The sequence below is a fragment of the Trachurus japonicus genome, chromosome 22, assembly GCF_045865225.1.
Source record: "Trachurus japonicus isolate A0001 chromosome 22, Traja_1.0".
NCBI lineage: Eukaryota > Metazoa > Chordata > Actinopteri > Carangiformes > Carangidae > Trachurus > Trachurus japonicus.
The window spans coordinates 14,749,861-14,772,956 of record NC_140928.1 but is presented as its reverse complement, the minus strand read 5'-3'; the positions used below and the strand labels follow the sequence as shown (position 1 = coordinate 14,772,956).

Sequence of the window (23,096 nt, the reverse complement as noted above, 5' to 3'; positions counted from 1 at the left end):
ATGTGTAGGTCTGTTTTATTGTCTTTGCTCTCAATAAATGTTTTTTTTCCCCACCCGACATCAGAGTGCCTCAGTCCTTTATTTTTTCTCTTGGACATTTGCATCATTTTTTCACAGCAAGAAGTCCCTGGAGTCTTTAGTTGTGTTTTATAAAGCCACACCTGCCTCACTGAAGAGCACCTGTCCAAGCAGCACTTTCTTTCTTTCTTTCTTTTTTGAAATCTACTCATAAATATGCTTTTTCAATGAATCTGGCTAGGACATGGATCTCCTACTTGAAAAACCACCAGCTCAACATCATCACACTCTCAGACATCCAAAATGTAAACTCTGCAAGATGTTTCCCTCCCACCTCCGGCCGCTGATCGTCTGCACCGGCCGGGGAGGAGGGAACTATCTTGACGTCGGTCCTTTGAGCGCAGGGCGGAGCTTGGGGATCGAACTTGTTACTGTTGTCTGCAGTGATATCATAACACTGCAATATGAAAACGCGCTCATATGACCGCCACCCGTCTCCTCCATCCCTGGGCTAGACACAGGTCAGTGATGATACTGTTCAGTCTATCCCCATAGCTCCTGTGAGTCTGTTCCTTTCTGTCTGCTGTTGCTCATGAATTTTTTTTTCATGTCGTAGCCGCTGCCTCGATTATTCTGTAATGTCGCCTGAAATGCTCACTTCCTCCACCGGCAGAATTTACAGGAACCAAATTGTTGACATTTTTTTATACGCCATATGACTGAATAATGTCTGTAGCTCTTGTACTGTAGGGTGCATGATAAAGCTAAGCTAACCCTGTTGTTGCTATGGTCATTTCAGACATGACTGCATGGAAATGACCGCAAAAAGGATGTGAGCCAATTGTCATGTAGTTGTAGAAATGACGAGGCTTGTGTATGAATGTGAGCCTGGTGCATTCCTATGACATGACGATATAAACACAGTGTGAGGTCATTTCTGAATACAGCAATGAGGAAACAGTAGGGAAAGTAGGCTATTGAATTAATTAACACCCTATTTAGCTTTATCAAAGTGATAGCCTATTGGACGTGAAAGAATTCAGAAGTGCTAAATATACCCAACTTGTTTATCTTGGTCAGCCACCTTGAACCCGGAGGCTCAGACACACTAATGGCCAAGGCACTCACTCAACCAATTATATGGGTTGATTGACAGTTTAATTGAATGGGTAGCTGGCTCCATTATGCTGCTGAGTGTTTAGCTCACTTCCTTATGGGGTCATGTGGCTGCAGGTTCAGTAGAGCTTTTACAGGCCTCTTTTACCTCTCACTACTTGGCTAATGTTTGTAAAAAATAAAAAAAAATAAAAAAATATCAGTCCTCCTTATGTTGTGACTTCCTGTTCCTTATGTAGGTGCTGTAAACTGGGGCACAGTAGGCATGGGGAATAAAAGGAGGAGGAAGGATGCCAGCTGAGCCTCTCATCCCTCCGCCTCTGCCACCGCTGCACCCTTCAGACTAAACAGAGACAGAGAAATGGCTCAGTCTATGAGGAGGCTGGAGACTTTAGGAGCCATGGACCACGAGGCCAAGAGGGACAAGAGCAGGAACAGCTACTTTGGCAACGTTAAGAGCAGGTCAGACCAAATACAAATACATGGATTACTGAGAAGTAAAACAAAGGAGAAAGCTCCAAGCAGACATGTGACAAGTTTGGGTGGCATTTGTTTCTCGGATTTGAAGCGCGTTACAATTCATTCTTTCATTAGAAGGTGACAAAATTTTAGATGAAGTCTGTGTCGCGCCAGACGACGATAGAGCACCAATGAACATTTTGACCAGCTGGTTTCACCAAATGTCACCAAAAGACTCCGCAAAGCCTGGGATTCACTTCCCCAGCCGTCACACAGACAACTCCCACTCCCCTATAAATAACTGATCAGACTGTGAACACAGCTCTACACAGTTATTCACACTCTATATGGTGATAAACAGTGAATCCTTGAATCCCTGTTTGATTTTGTCAGCACAGGCAGTTTCATTATATCCCGATATAATGATTCTCAGACGAAGAATGGGGCCTAAAAATGACCATTCTGATTAAGTGTGGGTTTAGTACTGCCCACACTGTCCCACAGTAACCCCTCAAATACCCACAGTGGGTCCACAAGGACATGTTTGGTGGGTAAAGAGAAAGACAAACCTAATTCATCAAGATATGATCAGCAAATTAATTGATAATCACCAGTAGAATTCAGATGTTTGAACCTCAAATTGAGTAGCAGAGATATGTCAACAATAGAAATATCAAGCCACTTCTTTCATAGATATTAAATAAAGGTACAAATTGTGTCATACTATCACTGTATAGTATCACAATGTGAATTCTGTTTGTATCTTCTAAAGCCACCCTATCCTAATCAATATTTTCATTCCACATTACATTTAACAGTGGATCATATTAGATTAGAAATAAATTAGAAACCTAAGGAGCAGTTTTCCTCAGCTGTGTGTTTTGGTTTTAAGGTCCATTACATAACTGTTTAGGTTCGCACTCAGTGCTCCTGTATTATGCTTTATTGAGTTTAACACAGCGTGAAGACAAAACAATCCTCTACGGTAAAAATTAACTGACTGACTTATCAGCCATGTCCACTTGCTCAGTGTTGTGAGTGTGTTTAAAAATAAAGTCCAATTGTGCGTGTGTGTGTGTGTGTGCTGATGAGTAACCTACTTAAATATAGTGCAATGAGCACTTCATCTGTTTCTTTTTTCTTTCTTTTCTTCTTCTTCTTTCAGGCTGGGCTCCAAGCTTCCTCCTGGCATCTCTCAGCCTCCACAGTTCGCTAAGCGGCCCTGGGAGACTCAGCCTCAGGCCAGAGTGATGCAGGAGTCCACAGGCAGCAGTCAGCCTCAGGACCAGCCCAGTGCGGGTCGGCCTCTCAACCACATCCCCCATATCAGAAACCCCAAGCTGCGGCAGTACTACCTACAAGGTACCCCAGCAGTGTTTGGTGTTCCCAGGCAAGACACATGGCTGCTTGCATCTAAAGTAGCTGTTGGATGATTTCCAGCTTGAATTTACATTTTATAATTCACACACTGAGCCTGTTTTGCAGTTTCATGCCTTTGCATGAAGTTATTTTCATACAGACGTGACTGGCAAGAATATGAGCTGCAGTGGTGTGTTTTAATCCTGTCAGCATGCTTCTGCTGCTTCTGCTGTACTGTGGATGTTTTGTCATAAAACATGACACAAACCGTGTTTTACAGGGACCTCATGGGATCTGAATAATGCTGCAGTGAAGCAGGAACATTTGGGTGGACTGTCAGGTGACAGCATGAGCAGCAGGGTGAGTCACATGTTTTTGTTTTGGTATTGACTTTACCTCACTCCCTGTCTACGTTGAAGACCAGAGCTGTGGGAATCCGGTAAGTGGCGATTTGGGAAGTTGCTAAGTGACAGATATTGTTGCGTGGGAATATATTATCTGATGAGGTATGCCAGGGTGGTTAGGTTACACAATTTATGGCCCTGAAAGAGTTAGGTAAGAAGTGATCAAGGTTCGTAGATGAGCTGTGTGTCAGAGCTGCTCTCCGACACCATGGGGAAACAGCGTCTGTTACAGAGTCTGTACAACAAATACAGACAGAAGAATGTATATTCAGACATTTATTCTAAGGTATTTGTCAGCTTTCTAATTTTTTGTTGATTGATTGATTGTTTCATTTTGCCGAGCTGTCAACTAAGAATTGACAACAGAACAGGTCGTCATTGGCTCTGTGTTATCATGAATCTGGAAAATGCATTGATGCTTATTGCTGAGTAATCAAATTTGACTTATTTTATTTTTTAATGGGAATTTACCATATTTTCCTTGTGTGCGTCCTGTTGCTCTCCCTCTTTTTTCTTCTATTGTTTGTTTATTTGGAAAAATGACTCAGACTCTGAGCCTGAATTCTCCAGTTTTTATTGATCTGTATATTTATTTCACTATCATGAAGGGTTTTATGGAGGAGTTTGTTCATAAATAGTGGAGTTCTTAGCCCGATTTATATAATATTTTTATTCCTCCAAACAGAGTTTGATCTTTTTTATGGTTGTTGACAGTATTATCTTTTTTCGTTATGAAAATCCTGTCTTTAAATCTGTTTCCCTTAATATGTCAACAAAATAGATTTTGAACCTGGCTTCATCCAATATTTTGACTTCCGTTCTTAGCACATATTCAAGTGCCATAATAGTGTTATTATATGAGATGTTGCGTGACAAATAAAATGTCAGAAGCATTGTATTATTGGATGTCTTTTTAATATTGTTCATCCTGATATACAGTAAATGTATTAATGCACACATTTGTGCCAACGTAAGAACACAAACAGATCCAAGGACGGGTCCACATGCTCACACACCCACACTAAAACCCACCATTTTTCATTGGTCACATAATCTGTTAGGCGCCAGTAATCTAATTTAGGTCAATGGATCCATCTGTCAGTGGATGATGCTTAACTCCTCATTGCTCATCGTTGCCGTGCAAGTGCAGTCACTATTGTGGCATGTGAGCAGCTTGATGCCCTGGATTAGTTGACACCGAAAAACTCTCCTGACTCGTACAGAAATTTTAAAAGTCGAGGTCTGATTACGCACTGAAAAAGAGATCATTTGTTCGTGTTTGTGTGTGGTTGTGTTTTAGGGTCTCCCCGGAGACACGGTGTTCAGCGTCTCGTCTCAGTTCAACAGTAACGGCACATCCTCGGGAGAAGAGAGTAAAATGAGCCACTGTACCTCTTCGAATGTGTCGTCCTCATCTGCCTCCCTCATCCCTAGAGAGGTAAGAGTCAGCTGTAAGCACATAATGGTGCCTGATATGTGACGCACATATTAAATGGGCTCATTAGGTGTGTAAAAGGCTGGTAATTAAACTATTTTGCCTGCTATTGTTGACTGCATTTGAAATGCAAAACAGGACCTTTCCCCTTGTCTGCGCAAGTCTTTAGCCTCATGCAGGAAGTGAGTTGCTGCACTGCGATTAAATCCATTCAAGCAATCAGTCCCTCTGATAAACACAATGGATAATACAGTGATACATGATATAATATATTCTCTTTAGCCCCTGTTATTTTATTACCAGAAGTGGGAAAATTTAGGTTTGAAACTAAGCTTCCAGTCCGTCATTCACAGCCCTCATGGGACTAAGATGTGACGACAAACAAAGAGAAGTTGGGATATGCAGGCGTGTTAAAAGAGGAAGTAGTAGTCACTCCTGTCACTGGGTTTTATGTATCTCAATGTCAGAGCTCCTCTTATCATGACTTCCATTTTGAAGCAGCTGGTCGTACCGAAGGGAAAAAACACTTCCACCGGTCCTGGACGGTCTCAGCCAGAGCTGAACCGAGACTCTGAGGCCAAAGACAAGCAGAAGGCAGAGGAGGACCGAGACTGTTTGGATCCTGGTCCTGCTCCGCCGCACTCGCCCTCACCAGAGGCAGAATATGACAAACTACTGGTGAGTAAATTTGTTGACTTTACATTCTGCAAATTGAAAAGCACTAATTATGCAGTATTTAATATGTAAATTAATTATGCATGTACATTTCCTAGTAGTAGTGTAGGCTACTTAAAACAGTTTTGAGGTACTTACTTTTTCATGCTTCGATAACCTTTCTTTTCTACCTCATTAATTATCAGACGACCGCTCAGATTTATATTCTTTCCCTTCAGAAGGTCCCGGGCCTCAGGCTGGGGATCAAAAAAACTACCTGAGTGTAAATGAAAGGGTTAAATCCAGCTCCGCCTCCATGAGCTCCAAGAACAAAGTGCTGCGTCCACAGTATCGATAATAACAATGTGATAATGTGACATAATAATAAATCAGTCACATGAACCATTTTTACTGTAAATAATTCTACTTTGATATTATAAGTACATTTTTTGATAATATTTTCCTACTGTTGTTCAAGAAAGGTTTTGAATGCATTATGGCTTTGATACTTTTATTCAGGGAAAAGATTAGGCTATAGAGTAGGATAAAGACATATTACTGTGGTTTAGGGCTAAATAAATCTGGTCTAAGTATAACTTCAGTGACTGTTGAGCCACTTTAAGATCTCCTGAGAAAATAATTCGAGCATTCATGCATGGAAAGGAAGAAACAGAAACCAAAGTGACAAAGTGTTAAAAATGTCTGTTGGCACCTTTGTTACATAATATGACTTTAAAATAACATGTGACACTTACATTTAACAAAAGTAATCACTGTGTGAAGTGGAAATAAAAGTGTGATTCAGTTTCCTGCCAGTAAAGTAAAGCTCTGGTGCAGCTCTTTGTTTTTAATAAATATTATTTTATTAAAATATACATGAGAAACTAAAAGCAAAGAAGAATAGAAACAGTTTCTTTGTTGTTAAACATATCTGACCACATAAGTGGATGTTAATCTTAACAGGATTTTTTTTCTAGTTATTTGACACTTCTAAACCCTGGTGAGGAAAGAATGAGCCGATGCAGGGTTTTATAACGGATCAAATGTGTAAGACGTTACCATGGAAACAGGCAAGAAAACAAGACACAGTAGTCAAAACATTAAAGCACTGCAGTGCAGACAAAAAACATAATTATTCGTGTGGTTGGTGCAGAAATGTTATTGTTTCAAGCACAAATGTCCATAATGAAGTTTCATAAAGGGCTGAAACTGAAAAGACCAAATTAAAGTATTTAAATAGCTGGTTTTGTCAAAAGCAGCCAAAAGGCCAAATATAAATATAAAAATTAAAAAACCCAACAAAACCAATTATCAAACTTAAGCTTTTGATCCTAATGTATTTTTCTGTGTGTGATGCTGACAGGATGTGGAGGCGGTACCGCTGCCTGACGGACAGCTCTGCTTACTGGCTCTCCCACCTGAGTGTTGTCAGGGGGAGGGGCCAGAGGCCACGCCGTACCTCAAACTGTTTTGCCGCTACATCACTGACCGCAAGGTGAGTGGCAACATACATGCTGATGTTTGACCTCATGACAGTGGTTGACATTAAGTCAGCTAACATTGTAAACATTGTCTGTCTCTGTCAGGGAGTGGTCTCCGGGATCCTGTTGGTGACGGCTAACAAGATCTTCTTTGACCCGTTCAAGACGCTCCCTCTGGTGAAGGAGCACGGCTGCGAGGAGTATCTCCTGTCATGTTCTGTGGACAACCTGGCATCCGTCTCTTTCTTCTCTGACATCTCACATGTTCACTTCAGCTCCTCCCAGCAGAGGTCAGCAATGACTCTCTGATCCTAAACAAACACACCCACTCACTCACTCAGACCACAGGAGTCAATACAAGCGCTTCATATTCTCTTCTTTTATAGGGGGAAAGGAAAGAAACTTTTCCAGAAATTGAAAACCTCTAAAAGCCAAGCAGGCGGCTTCCCAAACCACACGGGGGAGTCGGTTCCAGCGCTGGTGTCCGCAGCATCGTCAGAACTGTCCAGTCTGTCTCTGGGCCTGAGTAAAGAGACCTCCGGAGATGAGGACGCGGAGAGCAGAGACATGGCCGAGGCAGAGCGAGAACTGGACAGCAGTCCGCTGGAGGTGCTGTCTGAGGAGTCTGTTGGTGGCTTGGGAGTGGCCGTCCTGAGCAGTGCTGCCACCTTCTGCTGTGGAGGTCAAGACGTGGCGAGCAAAGTGAAGACGGAGCTGCTCAACACGGCAGACACTGAGAAGTCTAACAGCAGTCAGACTGCAGGTACAAAGTTGTGAATCAGTGTTTACGTGACAGATGTAGTATTTCCTCAGCACAAGTCCACGCCTTATTTTTCTTTTTCATTTGTTTTCCAGCACCTAGTAAATCATCAGTGAGTCCTGGAAGTCTGATGTTTGTGCGCCTGCGGGTTCAGCCGTCTGCAGGAAAGAAGAAGGGAGTGGGAGGTCTTCATCGGGGGTCCTCCAAAACCTTACCACGAAGGGACGCCTGGCTCGCTCTTTCACAAGAGAGGTACAGTAACTAATGACAGAGCAAGAGTCTGATCAGAAATTTAAAGAGGTAAAACAAATCTCACAGACAGATATTTATGACTTTGTGTCGCTGGTGTGAGTCAAGCTCCAAAAATAGTGGAAAAATAACCCTGATGTTGTCATCACAGTTATCACAGATATTTTGAATCATGCATCATCAACTCCACCAGAGACAAAGACATTGTGCGACAATTTTCAAAGACTGTGTCTAATGTGCACTTTCAATAGGTTTGACATTTGTGAATGAATGAATGAATGAATGTATTTTTTCAGGAACAATGCCAAACCTGACTCAAGTTTACTTTAGTTTAGAATTAACATCCATATATAACATTTTTACTTGTGTTGCCAGAACCACTCACAAGTGTTATATATTAACCCCAGCATCCATCTTGACAAAAGAGAAAATACAAAGGTGGCTCTTGGGAAAATCAATCTGTAACCGGTTGGTTGAGTATGATCACTGTGTATGAACTCCAAACAGAAACTATTTAATAGCGTTAGGAATGGTTATTAAATGTGATCATACAAGTTCTTTTCTATGTATCATTGGTAACTGTACTGTACAGGTTTTAACCACTTTAGTATTACGCATTTAAATTTTCGCTACTTTACACAGACTCTAACTAATATCTTTATTTACCTGTTACTAAACAATCTTATGATAATAAAAGACTTGACAATCATCATAACAGCACGAGTTGCATTCGGTCTATTCAGTCTCTTCCTGGTATTGTGGTCACTTCTCACCATGTTGACACAGCTGGCGATGGTGCCGTTTATAATTTCCAACATTTCTGAGTGACTGCATTCTTCCCCGCTGTAGCGCTGACGAGCTGTGTGCCTACCTAACGCACTGTCGACCAGACCTGTGTATACTTGAGGGAGGGGAGGAGGAGGGGGGAGCGGACCGTGACGAAGAGGAGTTTGTACTAATTGAAGACAAAGAGGACGAGGGTGAGGACAAGGACGAGGACGAGGAGGTGTTTCAGAGGCACCAGGGCTCAGGGGACGACTGGGAGGTAAGCGGGTTCTTCTCAGTTGCACATTTGGGCAAATAATGGAGAAAAGCATGTGTGTGTGTGTATATGTGAACACGCTGCCTAAAGGTGAGTCACTACAGACTGAAACACCTGGTGCCAGATGAGGACAAAAGTGAGAATTCATGCCCTCTGAGCTTCTAGAACAATCTGACCTGTGTGTTTTGTTTTGTTTTGTTTTGCTTTGCTTTGCTTTGTTTTTAATCTGTTCTTTTGCAGATGGTGCTGATGGAAGACGGTGGGGAAAAGCCGATCCTGCTCATCGACAGGGACCCTGACGGACTCAATAATATTGTAGAGAGCAGCCACATTTTGGAAGCAGCACATGTTAGAGAGGTGAGTAAGACCGAGATAGCCAAGAAACTAGTCACACATGTCTGAACTGTGTGCTGGAGCCGGCTGCCCCAGCTGTTTGTAAGTCCACGCTTACAGTAGGTTTGTGTGTGAAGTCTTTCAAAAGGTCTAAGTAATGACAAACTTAGTCCAAAATAGTAGTTACAGTCACAGTTTAAAGCTTTTTTCTTAATTTACATTATAAATCTACCAAATAACAGATAGTTATACATTTGGTATTGGTTCTCTCCATAATGATTGTAGTACTTTCAAAAATATGAAGTGTTGAAAGTGCTTCAAGGAATCTCTTAGTATTATATAAACTAGTTGCCTGGAAACATCTATAGCACTGTGCATTAAATGCAATTAGTTATGTAAACAGGAAGTCACTACAGCATCAGAAGCTGTAACCTAATTGTATGGGTAAAATGGTGTGTTTAACAGTTTGTAGTGTTCTTGCAGTTTTAAAGTAGAGGTGATGTTATTTTGTTTAACCCGTAGACTTTCTTATTTATAGTCTCATATTTCAAAAATTTAAGTAAGGCCTATATCTTTTAACATTCTGTGCAACTGGTTATCTTTGACTCTGACAGTGAGACCTGTAGCTGTTCACATGGTATTTGAAACATTTTGCTCAAACTTGGACGTTTTTTTCCCCTTGTTGCCTTTTTACATTGTCAGAGCTGAAGGTCTATGCTTTTAGGTACATTTGTGGTGTGTGAAAATGGGCTGTATTATAACACTGGTAGGAGATATGAATACTGCATTTAATCTCTACATAATAAACTGTTTACATTGTGCATCTGTTTAGATACCAGGATCCTTTCAGTTTAATTTGATTAAATTCTCTCTTCTTCTTTCTTTCTCTTTCCAGTTATGTAAGGAACTTCCCCCCCGGACAGTCGGCCATACCTGGCGCCTGGCTTACAGTACATCTCGTCATGGCGCCAGCCTCAAGTCCCTCTACAGAAAACTGAGTGCCATGGACTCTCCTGTGCTTATAGTCATCAAGGACGCACTTGATGAGGTACAAACCTACATTTCAGTATCAATTATCAGTATCTATTTTCCTTTTGCTACCATCTCTTTTACCTTTTTCTCATCAGATATTTGGGGCTTTCCTTTCTCACCCTCTGCGGCCCAGTGAGACTTTCTACGGCACAGGAGAGACATTCCTCTTCATGTTGCACCCTCGCTTCAAGGTAAGACCACTAACAACTATACTATACTCATAAAAGCATGTAAACTGTACAGATTAAATGACTGCAAGGGAGTGTATGGCTCCAAGTGACACTTCCTGTTGAAGTAAATGTGCTGCTGTCTGTTCCTCTGTTCCTGCAGTGCTTCAGATGGACTGGAGAAAACTCTTTCTTCATTAAAGGAGACTTGGACTCCTTTGCCATTGGAGGAGGCAGGTAATGTCCCCCCCCCCCCTGGAAACCTCTTATACTTGTGTGTTATGTAGAAATGATCATTAATAATAGGTCAGTTGAATAAAAGGTTGTGTTTCTCTTTCTTCACTACTCTCTGTCTGTTTCTTGTGCAGTGGTCACTTTGGTCTGTGGGTGGATGAGAACTTGTACCTGGGCCGCAGCAGCCCCTGCTTCACTTTCAACAACTGTTGCCTTGCCGAAACGGACGACTTCCGTGTCATGGAGCTGGAGGTGTGGACGTTTAGCTGAGGACACCGAGTAAACAACTGACTCCTCGACTCATCTCGTCGCTGCTGATCAGCTTTTATCCAGACGGCATTTATCAATGAGCAAAAACACAAGCAGCCGCTCGCTCATTTCATGGTAACATCCATGTAAAAAAAAAAAAAAATCTTAACAAAAACTGCTGGATTCATCCATGTGATTTTAAATGCTTATGTGGATTTTTGTGAACTGAACTAGTCTGGTCCCAGACAGCTCGATGTCCCAGAGTGGGCTATAATGGCGGATTGTTTTATGGTCGGCTCATTCCTGTGGGTTTGGCAACCAAACCGAGTTCTGCTGCTCTGAGCGGATCTGAACTGAAATGGATTCGTTGAATCCTCAGTTTTGAATGGGAGCGGGTTACAAGTCTCAGAAACGGCACTTTGCTCTTAATGTGAATCAGTAACGTCTCATCATTTGTGAACATGATGATGCACCTGTCTTCATAGGTAATGCATGTCCCCACTTTCATACAGCTGTGTTCAGTCCAAGCTGAGCCCGTGAAACACACTTTAGTCTTCTTATGAGTAGATTTCTAAACTGCACGTGTAAAGTCAACAGTCCCACTGGTACAGTTCTTCTCTACGACTGGAAATCAACTCTGAAAATCATCACGACGACACCTGAAGCTCACGTTGGAGGAAATCTCTCCAGTAGAAAACCGTCTGCACTCGCAATCAATCTTAGGAAGCCTCATCCACCACTTTTCTGAACTCTTCATTTCAGGAGCGTGACTCACGCACCACTGTGGTGCCTGAATGTGACACAAGAAGCTCAGTTATTACTTCAAATTACAGTCATGCAATTTTGTCATTCAACTGTATCGGTAACATACTCTCAATCCAGTACTCCCTGTCTACTTTGCTTACATTGTACAGTAAAGTATTGTAGATTAGTTAATAAAAATCAGCACAATGTGAAAATTACAAAAAGTGATTGTTGTACTTACCAAAAAGAACACAATTTCAATTGGTAAAAAAAAGAAACTCTTTTATTACACATTGTGAAAAAAACGGCACTGGTAGGTTACAGAATAACAGTGTTTGTCCCCTAAAGGTTTCAATGTCACATATTTTCTATTGACAGCCCCTTGTATGTAAAGGGTGCAGCATTTTTGCCCAACTCCCACTTAGTGTCATTCTCATTTATCAAAATGCACTAGCACTACTTCAGATAAGATTTCTTGATCTTCCTTTTTTATACTAACAACAAAAATTTGGACTTGAAGTGAAAACTTTTTAAATGCTCTGAAAAGTTTAAAATTACACATGCCAGGGAAAAATTGATGGTAGATTCAGATTGCCGATATTCTTTTGCCCTTGTTGTCTAGCTACAATTACAATACAACAAAACAATTTTTCCAAGATAAGGACCATTTGAGTCACATAAATATGAACTAAAGGGGCAAAAGCAACCTACTGGATTTCTTTGTGCTTAACAGCTGCCTTAGCTGCAAGCCAGCTACTGTACTTGTTATTTCTTTGGTGTGTTGACATCTTCCTCAGAACTAAACAAATCTGCAAAATATTCCTACATTTGGTTTCAAACTCAAAAGTACGAGAAAACAGCATGAATGAATCATTTCATGTGCCACAGCCCAGTTTAATCTTTCCTGCTGTTGTTCGTCCCCTGAGGCAGAGATGGGTGTTTCCTCCAGCAGCCCCGGCAAAGAACATCAGGCGTTACCCGGCCCACAGAGGGCTTTTCAGGCAGCGTCTTCACAAACTGCTGAAACTCAACTGGAGGCCACAACTGCACCAACTCTGTCTCTGGGTACAGTCGACATCATCGAAACTCAGAACTAAATATTGCAGGATATAAAAGAAGGAATATCAAACGTTGCGTTGTGACGTGATACATACATGATTTACCTTTAGGATGTCACGTGCGCTTGCACTCAACAATGACTCGTCAGGCCTTTGTCTACATGTTATACCAACATTAATAAGCAGCTGCAAGCAGAGAGAGCAGGTTGAGCTGTGTTTACCTATTTGCTCAAGGCCTTTATATTTCAAGAAAGAATGTTATATTGATCAACGGTGCAGTATATGTGCTGTTTGTCACAATACAAATACTGTTTTCTGACCAGGAGAGATGCCCAAATAAATAGTACCCAACAGGACAGAAGGCAAAAATGTTTCTCAGCTGCCAACATCAATGAAGCTTCTCCATGTAATTGTTGGAGTATTTTCCTTATCTAGGATCATAACCCAGAGGAATGATCGTCATTTCCTCTAGTTTAGTCTCTCACTCACACAAACAAACACAAACAAACGCACACACTACTGTGCCAGGTAATCCTTGGCCTTTTCCAGTCCTTCTTTCAGGAAATTTATATAAGTGGATGTAGAGGGGTCTTCGAACCCTGTAGAGAAGCTAAAAGTTGCTCCTTCCTCCTCTGGCTTCATGGCCGTTTGGTCCAGGAAGAAGTTGGCATTGATGTGGTGGACCTAAAAACACACACAAGATATAGATGAAAGCCTTTTACTGACCCTGGATGCATGCATGTAAACCCCTGTTACTGTATGTAATTCTATTAAAACCTCACTGTTTACTATCCCACAGTAAGTTTAGGTTAGCGCTAATGCAAAGCTAACTTTTTAAACGGCTGATAGTTCACTCCGATACTGACATCATGATTGTGTATTACAAGTTTACTTACAATGGTTCCATTAGGCAGCGCCACCATCATCTCCACGGGGAAGTTGTAATTCTCTAGATGTAATCGGGCCTTTTCACTCAACACAGCGTTCTGCTCATCAGCCTGAGAAAAACAATTGACTTAATTGCAACAGCGGGAGCAGAAAACTGCACCAGAAACAATTCAACTTCAAGATCAAGAGTAAATGCAGGATAAAGCATTTTACTGGTCACCTGCATGCTCTCCAGCTCTTTGACTAGAGACCAGCTGCTGATGAAGCTCTGGTTGAGCAGGGCCAGGACGGGCGAACTTTCCAGGACTGTCTCCCGGAGAGTCCGCCCCGAACCTACAGAGGAAAGAGAGAGAGATGTTAAACAGCAACTAACATTTCAGTTTAAAATTGACAGTATTGGGATAGTAGTAGTGGAGCAGAACCATTAAGTAGCTTAGTAGTGTGCCCTAACTTAATTTACATCAGGTAACACTAGCAGCCATAAGGTACTGGTCCTACCAGACCAAATGTATTGTATTACCACTAAATATGTTAAATTATAGCAGCAGTGTGTTTTTTTTCCAACATCTAATATCCCTAAAAGTTAGATAGTCTCTCTAATGTCAGTGCTCCAATATGAATCCATTTGAATTTCATGACTGTAGCTCCACTTCTGAAGCTAAGAGCAGGCTTTCTTACAGAAAAATATAATATTCCATAATTTAGGATATCATCACTAATAATAAATTCATATGGACTCATGAGAAGGAACTCTCAGATACTTAAAGCAGAAGTAAGCGATCCGGTCGTTTTGGCTAACTTTTTGTCAGCCGATGGAGTTAGCAGCCCCCGCCCTCATCATGGATCTATTGGTCCTCGTCCCTACGTCACCACATGCACGCGCATCCCTTGGCTCCTCATTGGATAAAGCTTGTAGGATACAAGGAAAGTTTTCTCCTCGGCTTACAGCAGAGCAGAGTGACTGACAGACCCGTGTTTCAGACCAAACACTCTATGTAAGTGATTGCCGTCGGAAGATATAACTATTTAAGACTTGTATTAACACAAATATTCCGCTTACTTCTGCTTTAAGTGAAGATGAAAGTTTTCCCCCGAAAGGTTTCCAGACTGTGGAACGTCTTGCATGAGAAACTCAAAGTTTGTTCTTTTTATAAACCTGCTTTTTGTCATTTAGCCCATTTCAACCTCATAATCCAATCCTTTCTCGTCTCACTGATAGTGTATGATGCTGTGCAATGACCTATTTATTAATGATCTGACCTCAGCAGGACTGGTCGTCTAATGCTCCCCAAAGCAGAATGGAATGCACCAGCTTCTTCTCTGCCTCGGCTCGCTCAAAGGCCTCTGAGAAAGGCAAGTAGGACACCTGGGAGGGAGAGCGATGAGAAACAACTGTGTGCCGGCAGCTCCATTTTTTATGTCAAATACAGCAGAAACATGATGGATGTGGATGTTTACCTTCTTGAAGGGGTAGAGTGTGACCTCCAGGCGTCGAACAGCTTCCTGCTGACCGATCTCAGAAGTCCAATGGATGTCTTCAAAGACAAACTGGATCGGGTCGCTTCTGCCGTCCCGGCTGTCAATCATGTTACCCTTCTCATCCATGATGATGGATGGTGTGGACGGCCCTGCGGACTGCAGCTCCAACTGTAAACACATGAAAAACCTTTAATACAAGGAAACTTTTCATTTTGAAAGGTCATTATATACTTCAGGGGCAAAATGTGCGATACATAGATTTTTGCTACTAGATAATTTGAGAGTGGTACACTGAAATACATTTAATGGGGAAAAGACTCAAAGAAAGAGAGAAAGTGTGGAAAATTTACATTAAATTAACATTAACATTAGGCCATGCTATGACGAGAACAATAAGTCAAAACGGTGGCATTAAACATTTAGAGGGACATAAATCCTCAGTTGGAGGATAAGTGGAAAGATTCAGTTTAATGTGACTTAAAGTGTCTTAATGACGGAGAACTTAATCAGTGTTAAATAAAGAATTAATACCAGTGGTACTCCATCATGTGGGTGTACAAAGATAAGAGTGTTGGGATATAACATAAATGAGGTAATATAGGCCTCAGTGTGTCACGGCAGCTCTACCTGCGGCAGGTATCCGATGTCCACCTCCATGTTGCTGCTCTCACTGGCCCCGTACAGCCACTCCATGTCCACGTTCAGAGACCTGCAACACAACAGCACCTGTCACACAGCTGGCTCTACAGTAGCTACAGACACCACGGGGACACTGCGTTCATTTCAGAGGTTTTTACCTGTCGTTAGGGACGTAGAGGTGGAAGTGGCGGACGTGAGATGCGTCTTTAGAGAGGACGATGTTACCGGTGAACTGGCCCGGCGTGAACCAGAAGGGAAAGTCCGGCACATCGTTGAGCTGGAACTCTGCATGAATCCTGCAGAAGAAAAACAGAGCGAGCGGTTGAGTTTTTAAATTCCTTGTGCAAAACATGTGGTTTAGTGGCTTCTTTACGATCTTCCTAAACATCCCTGCTGACCAGTTTCCAAAACAAACCACCAGTTGTAGCTTGACCTCTCAGGCAGTAATAGGATTTATTTCACTGCAACAGGATTGCAGAGAAGACTTTTGTTGATGTTACACTGCTGTCATATGAAAAACATCTTTGCGTAAGGACTGTTTTGATTTTTTTTCTTTTTTTTGTTCAAACTGTGACTCCTCATTTTGGAGGGTGCCGCTTTAAAGTGTTGGAAAATTTTCAAATTTGGAAAGTCAAATTTTGGTGGAAAAAGAACATGAAATTTTGAGTTTCCTAGTGGACTCCACATACTCATTTTAAAGTAAGACCAATGGCTGCCTGGCCAACATTTATCTTAAAGTTCAAAATGGGTTCTGGCTGCAAGTCAGCAGTTATGTGAAGAACACATAAATTCTGAAGTAATGGGCAAATGGATGAAAAAGCACCAATATAATCCTGCGTGTCTCTTCCTCACCTGAAGATAATGTCATAATAAAAATCATTGCTGGCACGAATGCAGGCGACTGTGCCCTGAGGGGCAAAACGTGATTTGATGAAGGGCCGAGGATGGAACATACTCAGCAAGGAGTGGATGAGAACCTGCAGCAGGAGAAGAACAGTTCTCAGTATAAGGGGTTTGTAATCACAATTTATTGATCGCAAGATAATCCATGGGGTTAAGCAGAGGGTTAGGGTTAACAGGGAGTTTTGTGAGGATACCTCTTTGCCTTTTGGAGTGGGAGGGTGGTAACGATTGTTGGGCAGGTATCCGGTAAAGATGTTGAGCTCGCTAGGAATCACCCACCACGTGTCTCCCACGTCCACCTTGTTCTTTGGGGGCAGGAAGACCCTGAACTGGCCGGCAGAGAAGGAAGAAGAAGGCACCGCCGGGCTTTTCCAAGACCGCAGTCCACTCAGGGAGCTGTGAGAAACCTGAGAGCAAAACGAGATGACGGCAGAAAGCCAAGGATTTATTTGATTTCTTATTGATAAATTACTCAAAACAAAACAAAAACCTTGTAATATGTATAAACCTAGCACATGGCTAGACTGTGTATGGATGCCACTGCAGGCTGGACGATACACTTCTTGTTACAGGAAGTCACCTTATCGTCTTGGTTTCCTAGCTGTTTGGAGGAGGCTTCCAGTTCACTGAGCCTCCTCCGTTATGGCAACAAATAAACTACCTTCATTACATGCAACTTTATTACTAAAGGAGACAGAGGAGTGGGAGGCAGAGAGAGAGAAACCATCGCTGTTAGAGAATAATTTCACTTCCCTATAGATAGTTTGTGTAGTTAATAGTCAATCCCTCTGACGTTCTGTTAGATTACTGTTGGGATCAGTTATCTGCCCTATTTTCTCTATTAGGAACATGCCAAGGCCAAGGTCCCTCTTTGGCGTCCTCAATCTCACTCTCTGGCTGTCTACAGACACAGCTGTAGAGTCAGATGATAACGCCCTCCGTCACTGGATGACACTCACTTCCTAGCTGGTGTGAATCCTTCTCTTCATGTTTATGCACTGTAGCCAATTGGATGTTAACACATCTCCCCTTTGCCGTCTCAGCCCACCTTTCTAGTATAAGAATCATTATCTGAGCTTTACTGTTTGACCCTTAGAATTGAGATGGACTCATGCACTTATGTTGTGATGACGAATCTTCTGTTCTCCTTGGACCAAGTAAATAAACTTCTTCAGCATAAGACATACAGGACTCTGGTACTTCTTCTTCGCAAACTGCCAAGTTAAAGAAAGCAGCAGATCTGAACAGCATGCAAACATCAGTTGTGAATAACTTGTCTTACCCCCAAAAATCCATCTTTGCTTTTTGTCATAGAGTCCAGCAGCAGAGGCTGCATTTTGGCCTCCAAGGTTAAAGTCTCTCCATTGGGGTCATGGATCACTTCTTCCTCCAAATCTACCGGGGGCGTGATCCCTGTGAGGACATTGTAAGAAATCAGCAGTAAATGTAGAGTTATACAATATGTGAGAGCAATGATACTGCACCTTTGTTAATAAGAGAAAGGAGGGTGAGTGGACAGGAAAAAAAAAAAGATAACATAACGTACCGGTGAGTTTCTCTGCAATAGGTTTAAACTCCTCAGGGCTGAGATAGAGGTCATGGTCGGTGTCTAAGGAGGAGAAGAGAAAAAGCCCCTCAACACCCAGAGTTCGAACGCTCTCTTCCTATTGGAGGGACACATGCGTTAGACAGGACCTTATTGTTATATCACACGCTTCAGGGATTTTCAATACAGCATCTAAACTGGGCCAATGAACCATCATATCACATAACACAAATATTTAAGAGAAATTGGAAAGAGACGTCTGAGAGAAAACACTACAACAGATGTGCACCACATGCTACAGTATATTACAGTCCTGTGGTGTTTTGCCTGAGCATTTATCAACAGCCCTGTCTGGATACAGATCAGCCCAGAGGCCACAGATTCCTTGCATGTGTTTCACTCAGACCACCCTTTTCTCAGACAGATGCGTGCCTACTAGTGCATGTACAATGGAGGGGACAGGAGGGGGAGGGAGGCACTAGAACAACTTGAGGAGGAGACCCACTGTAGGCAAACAAGTGTGGATTTTAACAAGAGGCTCAGCGTTACAACCCACCAATAAAACAACATGGGCTGGAAAAACTGCAGATGTGGTGTTTTTAAAGCTACTGAGTTTTCTGACTCTGAGAAATAACACATTTGGACCAACACCACTTAAATATACAACAATTTCTCCTGGTGAAATTATACAATAACCATACAACACAGCAAAATAACCATAAATTTACTTTATGGTAAAGTTTCTATTTGCACAGCTGGAGGTTTTTAGAGGGTGTTTTAACATCTGGCATTAGGGTAATCTTACAGTAAATAGACAACAATTTCGCCCTATATATGTTTTTTTTTTCACATGAAAATGCATCTGAATTAATGATCAATGCAAAATTATGAAACATGTATAATTTCATTCCAGATGTGGATCTTACGTGACGTTTGACGAGCTGTGCGTCCTGGTAATTCTTGATCCCAAAAGCGAGAATAGGGACAGCACCGACTACCAGCAGGGTCCACATCACCCGGTACACCCAGGACACAGAGCCCGGGCTGCGGTGCCCATTCTGCGGGGAAATTTTGCCCTCATCCTCGGGGATTATTTGATCCACGTCTGCGGCCATCCTCGACCTCCACCAAGGCTATTTAGACGAGGACATGGTCGTCCGATAAAGGTCCCCCCCACCACCAAAAAACGACAAAAGCGCTTCGGTGTGAACTTCCCCTTTTTTTTCTTTCTTTCTTTAAAATCCACCGACAGGTCTGTTGTCCAGTTAGCCGGGAACCGCGCGTCCTCTCCGGCCGTTCCCGGGTCGCTGGCAGCAGCTGTGAAATGTTAGCTAGCAGCACAGATTTCTTATTTCCCACATCCAATCTGGAAACATATGGATGCGGTTCAGGTGCGTCAAGCGAGCAAACAGTAGCTGGGACGAACCGGAAGTTAGGTGTTTGCAGACTCGACGTACTCGCATGACAACGTTTTCAGTGAGGAAGTGTTTAATTTTCAGACTTTGACTCTGCAATGTTTTTTTCCTGTGTGAAAATATTATTTTATTGTTTGTGAAGGACTTACGTAAGAGTATTGGGACACACTAACATCAACAAAAAAAAGTCTCTCGCAAGTTAACTGTTGAGTATCTTATTTTGAAGGCGTTGACCGGAAGTGCTATTATTCGTTCTCTCCAGCTTTACGGGAGGAGTTGCCTGGCACAGCAGACACTTTTAAAGGAGCAGGGCTGCATTGTTCCTCCCAGGAATGTCTACTAACAAGCTTCAATTATATGTTTGTCTGCCAGAGGGGTTTGTTATTAAATCTGCTGTAAGTTCAAGTGAAGGCTTTGTTTCTGCTGGACTGTTTTTGTTAGTTTTTAACTTGGAAATTGAATCCCTGTAAATTAGTTTTTAGTCTTTTTTGCCAACAATGAGAGATTGACATGCCTTCAGTTTATGTACAATTTCTCCCTTAAAATGAAGCACAGTCTACATGGCAGTGTTAGGTTAAAACAAAAGCATTGGCAAGAGTTGTATGCAAAAAAAGGTTTTTCCTTCTCAGGTTGCTTAATTTATTTTTTTCCAGCCCTACACAGTTTAGACTACTCTGGTTGCAGATGATCATGTGACTCAACAATCCACAGTTCCAGTTTTCTCTTCTTTTTTTTTTTTTTTAAACAATGATGTGGTTCAGTTTGATTATCAATTCCGGTAAAGTTTATCACAATGGAAAAAAGGAGTAAAATAATTGAATATACATCATTTTGCTTGATAGAAATATATTTTTCTATTTCTTTAATGGGCCTGTCACATCTCCTTGGACACTGCTGGTCTTAGGCCAACACACGCTGCAATGTGTTTTTCTGTATAAATGTAATCTGATTGAATTCACTCTGTTTTATAGTTTATTATCATTCCACACATTTCCACACATACTCACTATTTACATAGGTACATGTTGCATGACACTACCCCGTCTGAGGTAAGGCTTTCCAGATACTGGTGATACCCAGAAGTTAAACAGCCAGTTACGTAACACCTGGCTAACAAAAACAAATGTTATTTGTCACAAAAAAGGCATTTAACCATGCACATGGCATTTGTGACAGCGGGAAATCACAGGGGGTATTATCAGTTCTGTCAACGTTTCTGTTATAGAGTTGGTCAGTCCGTGAGTTAACATGGGCAGCTCTCAGTCCATGTCTTCTTCCACAGACTGTGTCTTCACTTCAACAGTCTTTGGAGGGATGTAGGAGCCCATACCGGCTGCTCTCTCTGCCTCTGCCTGGGTGTAGGGCTCTTCTCTGAGCTGTTTCAACCTGGATGGAGACAAAAAAAAAGAAAGAGGTAAGCTCTCAACGTTAGATTTTCATTTATGTACTGCACAGAATCCAATGTAAGCAAGAATTAATTTTACGTCACAGTAATTCATCGCAGACAAAATAACAGACATAGGCACCTTACCGTCTTTTGTGCACTTTGCTTTTGAAGTGCTCTTTCAAAGATCTCATATCCACAAAATATCTCCTGCAAGACATAAAGAACCAATGTGTTAAACAGCTACTCGTTTACTAGAAGAGCTCAAACAACTTATCAGTTCAGTGGTTCCCAGCTTGACACCACCAAGGTGCATATAGGGAGGACTAAAATAAAATGGAAAGGGTCCAGTTGTCAGGGTCATATCTTTGTCTTATGTGGCAGTAATAAGACTGGGTCTCGTAAAAAAAAAAAAAACGTACATATCAGTACTGATGCCTTGACTTTAATACTGGTTCTGCACAATAATAAGTTTTGGACAAAACCAATTTAAATGTGAAGGAAATTATGATGCACCTTATAGCACACATTTGTAGTTTTACTTTTAAGTTCACTGTCTTCCTAGACTCTGCAGTGTTTGTGTAAATTAACAGCCAAACACCAATTTTATCACATCTTGGTCAATGTCTGCTGCCTGGATAGTATCTGACAAAGTCATAAGAGTTCAATAAAGAGCCCTAAATTATAACCCAACTGTTTTTAGCACTTTGTAACAAACACGTTATTTAAATGATAAAACAATTAGGAAATTATCCATTGCTTTAAAAAAAAAAAAAAAAGAAAAGAAAAAGTTAGTTGTTGTGCAGACATGCAGACTGCATGTGTTTGTGTTGACTCAAACAGAGGTGAAACTTACGCGCAGTGTAAACAGTAGTGTTGTGCACATCCTGTCACGTCGAAGTCCACGTCCTGCTTCAGCAGTTTGGCCGCAGTCTCAGGCTTCATGTCCGAGTGGATCTGGTCCAGGTCTTTGGTCCTGCGCTTCGTCTTCCATGTCTTCGCGATGTTCTTCTTCTTGTCGCTCTTGTGGTTTCCTTTCTGTTTGGACTTCCCCATCTCAGACCCCACAAGACTGGATCAAACACGACCTGTCAGACTGCAGGGATCGACACGGAGTAAAGTTAAATATGTACAGATATCAGGAAATAAACATATTTACGATTCACTTATTCGCTACGTCAAGGATTATGATTAAGATCTCTCCATAAACTGCGATATAAAGTTGCATTACCCCCTTACTTGACAGTGTTTTGAAATGTGGAGCAGAGAACCAGATGTGGATTGAGCTATTAAACCCTGAATTGACACTTTCTTCTCAGATTATGTTGCACAAACAAACTAAATGTGTTAATCTGAACTAAACCTCTAAATAAATAACAGAGATACAGCAGATTTGCGTCTAAAAAACTACACGCAGATCCATTTTAAGACTTTGCTTACCTTCTACACGTGTAGCCAGAGAGATGAATGTACTTCCGGGTCAAAGCAACAGTCACACACCTGCTCACCTATAGAGGGCGCCACACACCAGTTTCAGAGGGAGGTGACCAGAGAAATAATGAAAAGTGACATAATGCAAAGGTTTATTGTGTTTATCTACTGAACCAATCTCTCACTCATATTTAAGCACATAAATAGTGGCAGGAAGAGCATCAGACTTCTAAATATATAATAATGAGATTGTTGCTTGTGCATTAATGAGTAGCTACCTACGCTGCATTTCAGAGGTAGAGCTGATTTATTATAGATCTGACTAAATGAATTTAAATGATGAATTGTTTGGCATGTATCTGTGAGAAATTAGTTAAACAATTATGAAAATAGCTGCTAATTAATTTCCTGTCAATCAGTTACTCAACTGATAGTTTCAGCTGTAGAATCCTTTATCTAAAAATAAAACCATACTTTATTAACACTGATGTTTTGGGTGCAAACTTAACTTGTAAAGTATATGAATGAAAAATGCTCAGCATTATTTGAATAAATGATAATAAATAAATGATACTAGAATGCACTGATTGGCAAATCAATTAATCAACTGGGAGAAA

The 23,096-nt window shown here is 41.6% G+C and overlaps 3 protein-coding genes across 8 annotated transcripts; 1 reads left to right on the top strand and 2 right to left on the bottom strand.

Annotated features, from left to right (window-relative positions):
• The first annotated feature begins 445 nt into the window (after positions 1-445).
• LOC146963731 (oxidation resistance protein 1B) lies at positions 446-11,960 on the top strand. 4 transcript variants are annotated; one of them, XM_085768230.1, is made up of 16 exons: positions 446-539; positions 1,374-1,596; positions 2,759-2,955; positions 3,233-3,312; positions 4,657-4,794; positions 5,293-5,469; positions 6,809-6,940; positions 7,032-7,216; positions 7,313-7,689; positions 7,782-7,938; positions 8,785-8,980; positions 9,218-9,334; positions 10,206-10,358; positions 10,438-10,533; positions 10,673-10,746; positions 10,878-11,960. In XM_085768230.1, exons 2-16 carry the CDS (start codon positions 1,496-1,498, stop codon positions 11,011-11,013), a joined length of 2,316 nt encoding a protein of 771 aa, XP_085624356.1. In that variant the 5' UTR covers positions 446-539; positions 1,374-1,495; the 3' UTR covers positions 11,014-11,960. The 4 variants fall into 4 exon arrangements, with proteins under 4 accessions (XP_085624356.1, XP_085624355.1, XP_085624357.1 ...); XM_085768229.1 differs by having other exon boundaries at positions 5,290-5,469; XM_085768231.1 differs by lacking the exons at positions 446-539; positions 1,374-1,596; positions 2,759-2,955; positions 3,233-3,312 and adding an exon at positions 3,526-3,642 and having other exon boundaries at positions 5,290-5,469.
• On the bottom strand, positions 11,887-19,663 carry selenon (selenoprotein N). Its single transcript, XM_085768233.1, has 12 exons — positions 19,176-19,663; positions 18,250-18,367; positions 17,986-18,116; positions 16,898-17,110; positions 16,653-16,777; positions 15,959-16,096; positions 15,789-15,870; positions 15,141-15,329; positions 14,943-15,048; positions 13,903-14,015; positions 13,691-13,792; positions 11,887-13,478 (listed from the first exon to the last, which is right to left on the bottom strand). Exons 1-12 carry the CDS (start codon positions 19,362-19,364, stop codon positions 13,311-13,313), a joined length of 1,674 nt encoding a protein of 557 aa, XP_085624359.1. The 5' UTR covers positions 19,365-19,663; the 3' UTR covers positions 11,887-13,310.
• A 960-nt stretch (positions 19,664-20,623) lies between these two features.
• Positions 20,624-22,525, bottom strand: znf593 (zinc finger protein 593). 3 transcript variants are annotated; one of them, XM_085767540.1, is made up of 4 exons: positions 22,489-22,525; positions 21,905-22,144; positions 21,196-21,258; positions 20,624-21,050 (listed from the first exon to the last, which is right to left on the bottom strand). In XM_085767540.1, the coding sequence occupies exons 2-4, from the start codon at positions 22,102-22,104 to the stop codon at positions 20,924-20,926; spliced, it is 390 nt and encodes a 129-aa protein (XP_085623666.1). In that variant the 5' UTR covers positions 22,105-22,144; positions 22,489-22,525; the 3' UTR covers positions 20,624-20,923. The 3 variants fall into 3 exon arrangements, with proteins under 3 accessions (XP_085623666.1, XP_085623669.1, XP_085623668.1); XM_085767543.1 differs by having other exon boundaries at positions 21,905-22,136; positions 22,489-22,507; XM_085767542.1 differs by having other exon boundaries at positions 22,288-22,495.
• Positions 22,526-23,096: the final 571 nt, after the last annotated feature.

Bases quoted from the DNA above. Each gene is read 5' to 3' on its own strand.
- LOC146963731 (XM_085768229.1), top strand. From the start codon at position 1,496: ATGGCTCAGTCTATGAGGAGGCTGGAGACTTTAGGAGCCATGGACCAC. The intron at 3,313-4,656 runs GTGAGTCACATG...GTTGTGTTTTAG, and splicing joins GTGACAGCATGAGCAGCAGG to GGTCTCCCCGGAGACACGGT. The intron at 4,795-5,289 runs GTAAGAGTCAGC...TCCATTTTGAAG, and splicing joins CCTCCCTCATCCCTAGAGAG to CAGCTGGTCGTACCGAAGGG.
- znf593 (XM_085767540.1), bottom strand. From the start codon at position 22,104: ATGGGGAAGTCCAAACAGAAAGGAAACCACAAGAGCGACAAGAAGAAG. The intron at 21,259-21,904 runs GTAAGTTTCACC...TATGTCTTGCAG, and splicing joins CACTACTGTTTACACTGCGC to GAGATATTTTGTGGATATGA. The intron at 21,051-21,195 runs GTAAGGTGCCTA...GTCTCCATCCAG, and splicing joins AGCAAAGTGCACAAAAGACG to GTTGAAACAGCTCAGAGAAG.